Here is a 12,808-nt window from a genome sequence, read left to right as displayed (position 1 = left end):
CTCTGTAGGATAAAGCAAAGCCACCGAGGAAGTGACTCAGTGTTGAAATATAAAGGATGAGCAGAAGTTAACTAGCTAAGACGGGGAGACAAGAGCTCCAGGAGGAGGGAACAGCATGTGCAAGTGCCCCAAGGCTGGGGACACAGTTACTTCCAAGGTCATGCAGAAGACTGATGACCGTGCAGCACAGAGAGTGTGGTGGCAGGTGGCAGGAGGCTGAGTGGAAGGGGCAGGCCCTGAGCTTGCATGGCAGCTGGTATTGTTACCAACCAAGACAACACTAGAGGAGGAGCCCCCTTATCACCTAAGAGGAAATCTCCAATAGAAATTGAAAACAAAAGTTGGGGGAAAGACCTGACTGGGGTTACCTGGGATGCCCATGATGCCATCAGGAGATGGGTAGTAGGTATGACAATGAGAGTGTGTGGGATCACCAAGGATGGCCATGAAAGGGGAGAGAAACACTGAGAACTGAGAGAAGCCTGAAGGGAGAAAACATACATCATGGAGCAAATGAGGGAAGAGAACCCCATTAAAGCAAAGAGAAAGCCTAGACTGAAGGTATAAGGAATCAGGAGATGGGATTGTCACTAAAATCTCTTCAAGAGGGAACACAAGGCACCCTCCAACCACTCACTGTCCATCCATGGCCACTCATCACCAAGCACATGCTAAGCAGGAGGCACAGAGCAGGCTGAGCACGGAATGTGAAGGGAGGAATGGGCTGCAAGTATGGCTGCTTTTTGAGAAATTTAGTTGAAAACAATAGGAAAGAAGAGTATCATGGTTAAGGGAAGAATTTTTTTGTTTAATTTATTTTGAGATCAGGGGCTGGAGAGGCAACATAGATTATTTTAATTCCATTTCTAGGTTTAGGGGAAGGACCCGGTAGAAAAGAAGAGGTAAGTAATGCTTTCAAATGAGAGGATAATTGATGGAGTAGGATTCCAGAACAGGTAGAAGGGCAAGAGATCAATGAGAAACACAAGCCATAGCTTTACCTAGCTGCTGTCTTTCTGTTCCAGTTTCCCTTAGGAAGACAACTGTAAGGCACAGAGATAACCAAGGGTCATGCAGCAAGTTGGGGGTAACAGCAGATGCAGGATGCTGCTTTCCAGCATGCCAGCCCCTTTTACCCAGTCCAAGGGTCTCATGTGTCCAGGTAACCCATAACCTCATGTATGCTGGCGTGATCTGGTGTGCAGACTTTGGACACTGGGATTCCATGGTCCAGGGACACTTTCTTCAGGAGCAGTTGGAGGCACAGGCCCTGGCCTTTACTCCAGAAAGGCACCAAGTCAAGAGGATTAGCTGGGAGGTGGCACACAGAGATCACAGACCTGCAAATGAGCAGCGGGGGAAGGGAAAAACAGCAAGCCGAGAACGCCAGGGACTGATTTGTTTGGACAAGGCCTTTCCTTTGTAGAAGGGGAATAGGCCTGGCATGATTTGAAGGGCACCCAAAAAGGCCACTGCACCTCTCACTATAGCCCTGCCAAGGCTCAACCACCACCTTGACACTCTATGTGTCAAAAAGCCCCAGGTAGTTCAATGGACACTTTTGCAGAACAACACATTGAGCCATTGCCACTTTAGAACTGGGCAGAGTGGCAACAGATAAAGCAAAAGGATAAAGGGGAAAGTACTGAAGCATGGGATTTGGGGGTCCCATCATGCAGAATCGTGGGAATCCATGCAACAACCATAACCAATGTAAACCATTTTTCTACCACTTGTATATACGAAAACACTAATTACAGTAGACAAAGACAGGGCCTCTGCCTTTGAGTAACTCATAAAGAAACCCAAATAGAGAAAGCTGCTGTTCAACGTGGTCAGTGCTATCATAGGAATTTGTGCAAAGGACTATAGGGACATGGGGAAAGGATTTCCACATCTTAAGGGTTTGGATATTGGTGCATGTAACAAGAATTTTGGTCAATGACTGTCTCTTTTCTCTCTGCCATCCCAACTACTCGGAGCTCTATAAAGGATGAAGAAATTACCAACAAAGTCCTAAGACCTCCCTGAATGGTCACTTTTCAAAAGGATACGTTTCTGGACAGCAAGCTTCACCTAAAACTTTGCTGAGCTCCAATCCCTTTACTGTAAGATAAGTCCTCTCTGACCACAGGAAAGCTTGCATTTCCTGTCTGAGTACCTTCCACTCAGGAACCTGCTTGCATCCGGCCAGGCGGTCTTGTCTTCCTCCCCCATACCCACCCCACCTCCCCACTCACAATCTTTCAGACATACAAAGAGTCCGCTTATGAGGCTTCAAACCTCTTCCTGGGTCTCACCTTCCCCCCTCACCCCACTTCCCGCCCAACCAGGAGGCTCCTACTCATTTTTGGCTTCCGGCCTCAAAGCCCACCCCATCTGCAGCAGCATGAAAAGGTGGTCAGCACAGTGGGCACCAATCATCCCCCCACCCCAGTGCAGGAAGGAAGACTGCACCCACCTCTGGGCATTTGGTGGTGACTCACCCAGAAGAGTCCACTCCCCCACACCGGACACAGGAAAGACGAAAGCCTTTCCATTACAGGGACTCAGCTCAAAACCTCAAACCATAGGGGCCATCTCCATCCGCAGCCAGCAGGCTCTTTCCAGATTCTCTTTCCTGCCTGTCCTACAGCCACACTAAATGTCTTTCAATTTCTTGAAGGCACCAAGACTTTACGCATGGATTCTCTTCCCCCTGAGAAAAATTCTTTGCCTAGTTACCTCCTAGATACTCTTCCTTGCAGCTTCCCTCTAACCACTTATGGGCTCCGCGAGCACCTGGACTCATATCCTTCAAGAAAGGTCACCATTAACATGGTGATTCCTAATGTATCTTATCATATCCCCCAAAAGGTTCGAAGTTCCTTGAAGGCCAGGATTCTTGTCTTGTTCAAAGTTGTATTCCCAGTGCTTTGTACCTGAGTCATGATAGGCACTTGGTCAATGTCTTGAGTTGAAAAGAAATGAAAACCATAATATACAAACTATCATTATTATTCTTAGAAGAATGTCGGAGGAGTATGAAGAGTTATTCTCTTATGTTTAATTTACCAGCCATCACCTGGACTAAACCAGTGGTTTTCAAAGTGTGTCCCTGGCATAGCAGCATTAACACCATGTGGAAACTTCTTAGAAACATAAATTCTTAGTTCAATCCCAGACCTACTGATTCAGAAACTTAGGGCATTGTGCTCAGTAGTCTGTATTTTAATAAGCCTCACTGCCAAGTGATTCTGATGCACACTGAAGTTTGAGAAAACACTTCCTATACCTAGTCCCAAGCTTGGGTCATAACATTCAACCATGGGAATATTACAAATTAGAAAAACATTACATTTATAGCAAGATTTGTTTATCTAAATAAATACTTCTCCATCCTGATCCCCCTATCTTCATCTTCTTTTTTTTTTTTTTTTTTTTTTTTGAGATGGAGTCCTGCTCTGTCGCCCAGGCTGGAGTGCAGTGGCACGATCTCGGCTCACTGCAAGCTCCGCCTTGTGGGTTCACCCCATTTTCCTGTCTCAGCCTCTGGAGTAGCTGGGACTACAGGTGCCCGCCACCACACCCAGCTCATTTTTTGTATTTTTAGTAGAGACAGGGTTTCACTGTGTTAGCCAGGATGGTCTCGATCTCCTGACCTCGTGATCTGCCCACCTCAGCCTCCCAAAGTGCTGAGATTACAGGCATGAGTCACCATGCCCAGCCCCCCTATCTTCTTATAGGAGTTTAAGTCAGCAGCAGGCATAAGTTTTGTTAAGCTCCATTCGATAGATAAAAACACTAAGGTTGAAAAAATAAAACCCACTTTCTCGAATGGTAAGACTAAAACAGGCAGTGTCAAGGAAGGGATCAGGCCCAAGACTCTTTCTACAGTAACACAAAGTCATTCAGAAGGCAGTCAAATAAAACAAGCACCAGAGAATTCAGTTTAGGGGCCAGAAATGTGAATGCATCTTTCCCAGCACTACAATGCTTGCTGATGACGGTAAATAACCTCTCAGGGTTTGGGTTTCCAAGGATGTGAGTCAGTCCTTCATAATAATTAAGGGCAATGGCCCACACAGCTTACAGCGTCATTTTTTTAAGGCACAATACCCAATTCATGCCACCCCAAAATGGAATTTGTTTAAACCTGCTTCACATTTGTAGAGGTGAAGAACCCTCACCTCTAAGAAACCTCGCTTCCAGATGTAGAGGTCCCAGCACAAACACCTAAGTTTAAGTGGATACAGCAGGGAAAGTTCTGGAAAATAAGGACAAAGCTGGACTCTTGTCTGTGTTTGGGTGGCTGTCTGGCGCCCCCTTGTGTTCAGTGCCTGGACCCAAAAGAACCGGAAGGCAACAATGATGCAGTGAGGGCAAACGGCTGCAGCAATTCATAAATGGCACTCTGGCCAGTGAAGACCAGAGGAATGGGCTTAGGACTGGGCAAAGGCCGCTCTGCCCACCATCTGGGCTCTCCTAAAGGCCCTCCAAGCACTCTTCCAGCCCCAGTGGAGAAGCAGTCACTAGGAAGGCTTGCCTGGATGGGCACAGGTGGAAGCTGTACCCAAGCTCACCCGTTGTCTCCACCAGGAAGATGGATCATTGCATCTTTCTTGCTGGGTGTTTGGCCAGAGGGCTTTTCCTCCTGACTTATTGCCCAGGGTAGAGGCTTAGAGCACCCCCACCCTCCTTTTTTTTGAGACGGAGTTTCACTCTTGTTGCCCAGGCTGGAGTGAAATGATGCGATCTCGGCTCACCGCAACCTCCACCTCGGGGTTCAAGCTATTCTACTGCCTCAGCCTCCGAGTAGCTGGGATTACAGGCATGTATCACCATGCCCAGCTAGTTTTTATTAGTAGTAGTAGTAGTATTAGTATTTTCAGTAGACAGGATTTCACCATGTTGGTTAGGCTGGTCTCGAACCCCCGACCTCAGGTGATCCACCCGCCTCAGCCTCCCAAAGTGCTGGGATTACAGACGTCAGCCACCATGCCCAGCCCCCACCCCCTTTATTAGAGGGAAATTCAGTGTTCTGCTGAAGACAGCTTGGGCCCCTGAGGAGACATTGCAAGGCAGTTCTGAATGTGCTAAGTCAGTGGGTGATAATGGGCACTGTGTGCCCAGCAAAGGCACTTCCCACCCTCGGCCATAAATAGTCTTTAACTGGTTCACACAGAAGCCTGGGGTTGGCTCTTCCTTCTTACCTGTCAGCTCCCTGACTCCTATACCCCAGGGCTCTACCCTCCCAGTCATATCACCAAATCCTGCCCGTTGTGAAAAGACCATGGCATGTTCAGCACAAAATAGCAATGCTAATGACAAGCGTCCAGGTGTAGCTCTAGCCCCAGAACAGGGCTCCCCTCAAGGAGCAGCCCTGATCTGAGCCTTAAATTCTGGTTGGATCCAAGCTCCTCCTCATATAAGCTGAGTTAAACAACACATATAAATCAGATCACTACAACTCTCTGAGCCCCAGTCTCCTCATGAGAAAAATAGAAATCTCGGCCCTGAAATTAGCCCAAAATGGTTCTAGGGACTATAGAGTTGAATATGTTGGAAAATCTAACAGACAAGTATCCTCTTGCCTCTGAGTCTTTGCACATTCTGTTCCCACTGCCTGGAACAGTTTTCTCCCCTCTCTCCCTCACTTGGCCAGTACCTGTTTATCTTCAGTCTCAGCTTAGACCTCCTCAGGAACCCTTCTGTGTTTCCTTGAGCCAAGTCAAGTTCCCCTCCAGTGGTTCCCATAACTCTCTGCATGTCACCAGTCCCAAAAGTGGTCACAAAATATGTTAACTGGTTGTTTGCTGGTCTGGGACCTCACTGTAATTAACCCCATGAGGGAAGAATAGGGATCATGTCTGCCTTATTCACCTTGGCATCGTCAGGGACCTGTATAGTGCCTGGCACATAGTTGGCACTCAATTCATATGGATTTGACTGGATAGATGGGCTCAGAATGAAACATAGGCTGGGGCCAGAGAGCAGAGGCCAAGTCAGGAAAGCAGCTAAGGGAATGTGTACACATATCCATCCATGACATGGACAGATTTCCACAGTGGCCTGTAGCCCCCATGTCCATCCTGGAACCCAGTGCTATCTGTGCCTGTGAGGACCCTGCAGCAGGTCCCTGGTGCTCTGGCCTGTTAGAGAAAGAAGGGATCTTGGGGGTCATTTAGGCCAGAAGTCCACAGATAGGGCTCAGGCCTTCTCTGCCCAAGCTCTACCAGAGAGGTTCTACTTTTATTCTTTTGTATTTGTTTTTCTCAATGGGGTAGTAGTTTAAAATCTGGTTCCATGAGGAGAAGGAGAAAGGTGAAAATCACCTGTGCCCTCATTTTACAAAAGGAAAAGAGACTCTGAGAAGAGAAGGGGTTTTTCTGAAGGTCAAACGGCTCAGTATTGGCATGGGAAGACCCCACATCCTCAACTCCTTACACACTTTTCAGAGGGAGGGAAGAAAATAGGGGATTGTGAATTGGAGTGAAGGGCTGAGTCTGCCTGGAGAGTCCCCAAGCCCAAGGTGCTCCTGTGACACCATCCCATCGTGGGGGATGAGCATCACATACCATTTGTGCCAGCATCCTGGGAGAAAGAACTGCAGAGGGGCCCACAGGGCCTGGCCGTGGGATTTCGTGGTCACAGTCAAACACACACACACACACACCCCTACACCTGCTCTCATAGCTAATCCCCACCCAAACTCCTGCCTGGCCCTGACAACTGTCCCTGGGAATATTGTCTCCTTAGGCCATGGAGGGCTGAACCAGCTGGGAGGGGCCTTTGTGAACGGCAGACCCCTGCCAGAAGTGGTCCGCCAGCGCATTGTAGACCTGGCCCACCAGGGTGTGAGGCCCTGTGACATCTCTCGCCAGCTCCGCGTCAGCCATGGCTGCGTCAGCAAGATCCTCGGCAGGTAAGCACGAAATTCACCGCGGGCTGCCTTCCCTGCAGGGCTTGACCTCTCCAGCTGACGTCAGGGCAGCTGGAGAATTCCCCTCCCGGGGAATAGGGATTTGCTCCCAATGTCGAGCTTTGGTCCTGAGACCTGAACAGTTATGGTGGTCCTTCTGGGCCTCCACCCCGCCACCATGTTTCTACTGTTTTCTGCCCTTCGTTCTTTCTTTGTCCATTTATCCTTTTACTTTCTCCCTCTCCCTTCTTCTCTTTTGCTCTATGTCTCATTTGCTGTAGGCTTCTCTTCTTCTAAGGCAGGAGAATCTTCCCCAAAGGTCCTCCTCCTACCGAGACCTAGGGAAATTGGGCCACTAGGGAGGGGACAGACAGTCAGATGAGCTCCCAAGGTCTAACCCCTAAAAGAGGGACATCTGAGTTTATGCTTCTCAAACTATAATTCCCCAAGACCCCAGATCGGCGCTTCGTAGCCCTGGCAGCACATGAGCGTCACCTGAGGAAGGCTGATTCTAAAAATAGCAATACTGTTTATGCCCCAGCCCGGACCAATTAAATCAGAACTTAAAGGAAATAGGCCCAAATTTTGGTTTATAACTCCCCAACCCGTCCGTCCCCAGCCAGAGACTCTAATTCTCTGCAGCCAGGGTTGAGAACCACTGAACCAAAGGTTCAGGAGAGACCAGAAGCAGCAAAGGCCTGCTTCTGAGCTGACACAGTCACAGATTCCAGTCTGCAAAGCCACTTCCATTAAAAACGCCTCTGTGCCAGAGCTTCCAGTCAGCTCTGTGTGCACGTGCCTGTCCCCCTGCTCTGACCCTTAGGTGGATTTAGGAGGAGGCCTGGACAAGGCAAAGGGACCTGGACTGTTCTCTGAACCGTGAAAACCCTGGCTCCCTTCCTGAAGTAGTTAGGGAAAGGTGTGATGCTTTGCTGGGCTTGGGAGAGGGGATTCCTGTGATGGGCTGTGGTGTCCCAGAGGAGATGAGTCTCGGATGGAAGCAACAGATGAATGGAGTTTTAAAGAGCCAGATTCTTTTTCATGCAGATGAGAGCAGACAGTTTCTACAACAAGAAGAGGAGGATATGCTGACATAGGCCGTTGATCTGCCAAAGCAACTACTTGGAGGATAAAGGGAGGGGAAGGGTGGAGGCCCCAGAAGAGGAGGCTCAGCTTAACAAGCTAGACCTGGCTGGGGATCCAAGCAAGGTCAGGATTCCAGAGTCCATGAGGAGAAGCTTCAACTTGAACCTGCTAAAACCTGATAGAAAACTAGCGACCGGGGGGTGAGGGATATGCCTCAAGCTTGGACAGGGCAGGGAGCAAAGGTGAACCAGCAAGATAGAGCAGAGGGTCCAGTGACCTCAGCTAGCTTTCTAAGTGGCCGAAGAAAACAGTCATTGGCTGGTGGCTGATGCCTGTAATCCCAGCTCTTTGGGAGGCCAAAGGCGGGCGTTTCACTTGAGGTCAGGAGTTTAAGACCAGCCAGGCCAACTCAGTGAAACCCGTCTCTACTAAAAATACAAAAATTAGCCGGGTGTGGTGGCAGGCGCTTGTAATCCCAGCTACTCGGGAAGCTAAGGCAGGAGAATCGCTTGAACCCAGGAGGCAGAGTTTGAAGTGAGCCAAGATTGTCCCATGCACTCCAGCCTGGGTGACAGAGTGAGACCCTGTCTCAAAAAAAAAAAAAAAAAAGGTCGTGCTTTAGCCAAGAGAAGCTGGATAGAGCAAACTGCTGTGCCCCTGTCATTCACACATCAGGCACACCAAGATTTCCTTTCTTATAAGGGAAATCTTTTGTGTCCCATATGATGGCTGTTGCAGGTGCTAGGACACAAGAGACTGGTCAGAGGGAAGAGAGAGAGAGAAGCCAAGGTGAGGCCTTTAGCGGAGGGTGCTGGGTTGGCAGTAGCATGAACCTACCCATGCGAGGGAAACAGATAGTTCCATGCATATCAAGCATTTGAGGACAGCCTTGGGGGCACGTTTCACTCTCATACCCCTCCCCAGAGGCCTTAGAGAGGAGGGAGGCTCTGGCTAAGTCACTGTCTAAAGACCCCACCTGCTTATTGGGTAATTCTTTGGGGTTCTCTATTGGAGTAGGTACTACGAGACTGGCAGCATCCGTCCTGGAGTGATAGGGGGCTCCAAGCCCAAGGTGGCCACCCCCAAGGTGGTGGAGAAGATTGGGGACTACAAACGCCAGAACCCTACCATGTTTGCCTGGGAGATCCGAGACCGGCTCCTGGCTGAGGGCGTCTGTGACAATGACACTGTGCCCAGTGTCAGTTCCATTAATAGGTAAGAGAGAAAGCAGCCTCTGGCATCAGGCTGGGGCCCCTGGGCTTTGGGGAAATCAGGAAAGAAACAAGAAGGAACTGGCTTGGGTGGAGCAGAGGCCGGGAAGGGGCCTGATGCTGAAGAATCAGGCAGGGAGCACACCTGGCTCCAGGCAGATACCATACCTCCCTGCCTCCTGCCTTGCCCCATGCTGTGGGGCACCCTCCCCCTGGCCCCAAGCCATAGTGTGCTATCTACAGTTTCCTTCCTCAAACACCACATCCTCTTTCATTCAATAAAAGAATATTCATGAGTTGATCCTTTTCTAAGCCACCAGACCCCTAACCCGGCCCACATTCAAGCATTCACTCATTTTTTTAGTCCCTCAGTGATTCACTCACTGCCTCAATCAATCATTTACTTACTCGCTTGTTCATTAATTCATTCGCACATAATTCACTCATTCATCTTGTGCGAGGTCCTGGGGACACACAAAACCCATCTTTGCGGAGCTTACAGTTTAATGAGAACACAGATATTAATCAACTACCTACAAAAAATATTGTAAAAATACAGCTGTAAGTCCTGCTAAGAAAAGGAACATGAGGATATGCAAGCTAGCGTAGGATTATTTGGTTTATGAAGGTCATGAGTCTTCCCCTGAGTAAGAAAAAATAAGAGAACTAGGTGAAAAGAGTTTAAACAGCTATGCAAAGGCCCTGTGGCTAATAGGATCAAAAGAAAACCAGTAGATAGGCCAGGTGCAGTGGCTCATGTCTGTAATCCCAGCACTTTGGGAGGCCAAGGCAGGTGGATCACCTGAGGTCAGGTGTTTGAGACCAATCTGGCCAACATGGTGAAACTCCATCTCTTCTAAAAATGCAAAAATTAACTGGGTGTGGTGGTGGGTGCCTGTAATCCCAGCTACTTGGGAGGCTGAGACAGGATAATCACTTGAACCTGGGAGGCAGAGGTTGCAGTGAGCTGAGATCACGCCACTGCACTCCAGCCTGGGTGACAACAGTGAGACTCCATCTCAAAAAAAAAAAAAAAAGAAGAAGAAGAAGAAAAAGAAAACAGAAAGAAAAGAAAACAGTAGATAGAGAGCAGGGGAGCATAAGATAGGCTGAAGTTGAAGATGCCAGCAGAGGTGGCCTTTCAGAGGCTGGGAGCTGTTATACCTTCTTGCGTTTGGTCATAAAGCAATGGGAAACTGTTGGCAGATTTTAAGCAGGTGGTCAACTTGCATTTCAGAAAGTCCACTGTGGCAGCAGTAGGGAGAATCACTTAGAAAGGATCAAGAGGGGATGGGCGTGGGCCAGTGAGTGACCGTGGAACAGTGGTGGTGACATGCACTAAGGTGCTGATGGAGAGAAGAAGAGAGGGGTCAACATTGGCGAGGTTCACAAGGTCAAAACACAGAACTCGATGATGGGTTTGATTGGAAAGAGAGGGAAGCAGATGTTAAGCCCCATCTCTGTTTTGGCCTTGAGCGACTGATGGTACCAATCATGAAATACGGACAACTGGGGAGGACTAGGCGTGCAGAGTAGGGTCACGGACTTTACTGTGAACAGTTGAGTTTCAAGTGCCTTTGAGATACCCAAAGGAGTGTCAAAAAGGCAACTGGGTCTGGGGCAGCCGTGAGTTCTCTTTCCTCCTCTTCTCTCTCATGGCCTTTCTTCTCTTCATCACAGAATCATCCGGACCAAAGTGCAGCAACCATTCAACCTCCCTATGGACAGCTGCGTGGCCACCAAGTCCCTGAGCCCCGGACACACGCTGAGTGAGTGCTGAGAGACCTGGATGCACACACATCCTTCAGTGTACCCACACATCCTTCAGTGCACCCACACATACACAGAGGCACACACAGACACACCCACACAGACACAGCTGTGCACAGTACTATTCACAAACCCATGTGTGGACGGAGCTGTGCCACTATGACAAAATCTGGCCTGTTCCCAGGGCAGATTCACTGAACTATGGAGAGGTGCAAACATTTGAGACAGCTCTGACTCCAAGAATCCCTCCCACCAGCAGGCCCCCTGGAGGAAGGACCTGAGCCCCTTTGGGGCTCAGTCCACGGCTCGGCTTGCTGCCTCCTCCACAGTGTCAGCAGGGGCTGTGAGGGGTGTCACTCCTGCACCCTGACCCTCTCCCCGTACCCCCCGCAGTCACCCTGGAGTCACCCCAGGCCTGTGAGGGGTGTCACTCCCACCCCTGACTCTCTCCCTCTCCCCACTGCAGTCCCCAGCTCAGCTGTAACTCCCCCAGAGTCACCCAGGACTGAGGAGTGTCCCACCCCTGACTCTCTCCCTCTCCCCCGCTGCAGTCCCCAGCTCAGCTGTAACTCCTCCAGAGTCACCCCAGTCGGATTCCCTGGGCTCCACCTACTCCATCAATGGGCTCCTGGGCATCGCTCAGCCTGGCAGTGACAAGAGGAAAATGGATGACAGTGAGTGCTGGGACAGGGGGGCAGCGGGGGTGCACGAGGGCAGTTTGCTCAGGCTTTGATGGGGACAGAAGCCTTTCCACTTATGACATGGGACTCTGTAGGAGCTCGGCATGTGACTGTCACATGTCCTGTCTGTCAGTTGGCCAAGGCTCCTGGGCCCAGGTGGCTGGCCCTTTTTCTCCCTCCACAGTGAGTCGGCTTGGAGTCAGTCCTCTACTTTGGCCTAAGGCATGAGTAGATATGTCCCCTAAAAGCTTTCTTCCTGACTGGGGGGTACCAGGTGATCAGGATAGCTGCCGGCTGAGCATCGACTCACAGAGCAGCAGCAGCGGACCCCGAAAGCACCTTCGCACAGACGCCTTCAGCCAGCACCACCTCGAGCCACTCGAGTGCCCATTTGAGCGGCAGCACTACCCGGAGGCCTATGCTTCCCCCAGCCACACCAAAGGCGAGCAGGTGAGAAGCTGGGCCCTGGGAGGTGAACAGAGTGGGCAGGGGCCAGAGCAAGGTGTGCTCTCCAAATGTGCCTGCGCTCCGCCACCAAAGCAGCTGGAAGTTGCATCAATGGGCTCAGGGCACCTGCCTCATGCAACTCCAAGCCTGACACATGCTTTATCTTACCAGATGCCCTGGCATCTTCCTCTCTTTCTAACCCTCCTGGCTTACTTAACCCAAAACCTTTGAGCCTGGGCCTTTCAGGGATGGCAGCACAACCTGATGATGCCATCCCTTGCCATCAGCATCTTCCCCAGACCTCGAGGTCGGGTTCCACAACTCTGAAGCAGTAGCACAAAGCCTTCACATAATGACCTCAGCCACCACTTCCTAGCCCCGCCTTTGGCCACTCATCCTGCACACCCCCATGCTCTTGCATTACTCATGGCCGCAAGCACGCCACCCTCGCTCACATCTCTCTGCCCTTGCACACCGTGTGCCCTCCACACAGAATGCCTTTCCTCCCACTTCTCTGCATGGAAAAATACCACTAGCCTTCATGACTCGGCTCAAACATCACCCTCTCCGTGAGTGCTCCCCTGCCTCTCCGACATGAATCATCTCTCCCACCTCTTGTCCTTCTGCATGTCCCACATGCCGCTCTCAGTAGCTTCTCACAGTGTAGCTTAATAATGTGGCAGACAGAGAGGTACAAAGACATGCGGACTCCT

The 12,808-nt window shown here is 50.2% G+C and overlaps 1 protein-coding gene across 19 annotated transcripts in view; it reads left to right on the top strand.

Moving 5' to 3' along the window:
• The window catches only part of PAX8 (paired box 8), a 60,778-nt gene that overhangs the window by 25,107 nt on the left and 22,863 nt on the right, over positions 1-12,808 (top strand). For 10 of the 19 annotated variants that reach the window (XR_012422056.1, XR_012422055.1, XM_074011287.1 and 7 more), the window contains 5 exons: positions 6,739-6,904; positions 9,005-9,202; positions 10,879-10,967; positions 11,520-11,642; positions 11,923-12,098. Coding sequence is in view for 16 of the 19 variants with exons in the window: in XM_074011287.1 (XP_073867388.1) it covers positions 6,739-6,904; positions 9,005-9,202; positions 10,879-10,967; positions 11,520-11,642; positions 11,923-12,098 (752 nt within the window). In the remaining 3 variants the exon portion in view is untranslated. Of the gene's footprint in view, positions 1-6,738; positions 6,905-9,001; positions 9,203-10,878; positions 10,968-11,519; positions 11,643-11,922; positions 12,099-12,808 lie in introns of all 19 variants that reach the window. The other 9 variants (XR_012422054.1, XM_074011286.1, XM_074011285.1 and 6 more) reach the window with 1 other exon arrangement.

This window comes from Macaca fascicularis, chromosome 13 (assembly GCF_037993035.2).
Source record: "Macaca fascicularis isolate 582-1 chromosome 13, T2T-MFA8v1.1".
NCBI classification, from domain to species: Eukaryota; Metazoa; Chordata; class Mammalia; order Primates; family Cercopithecidae; genus Macaca; species Macaca fascicularis.
This window is presented reverse-complemented; position numbering and strand designations above follow the sequence as displayed.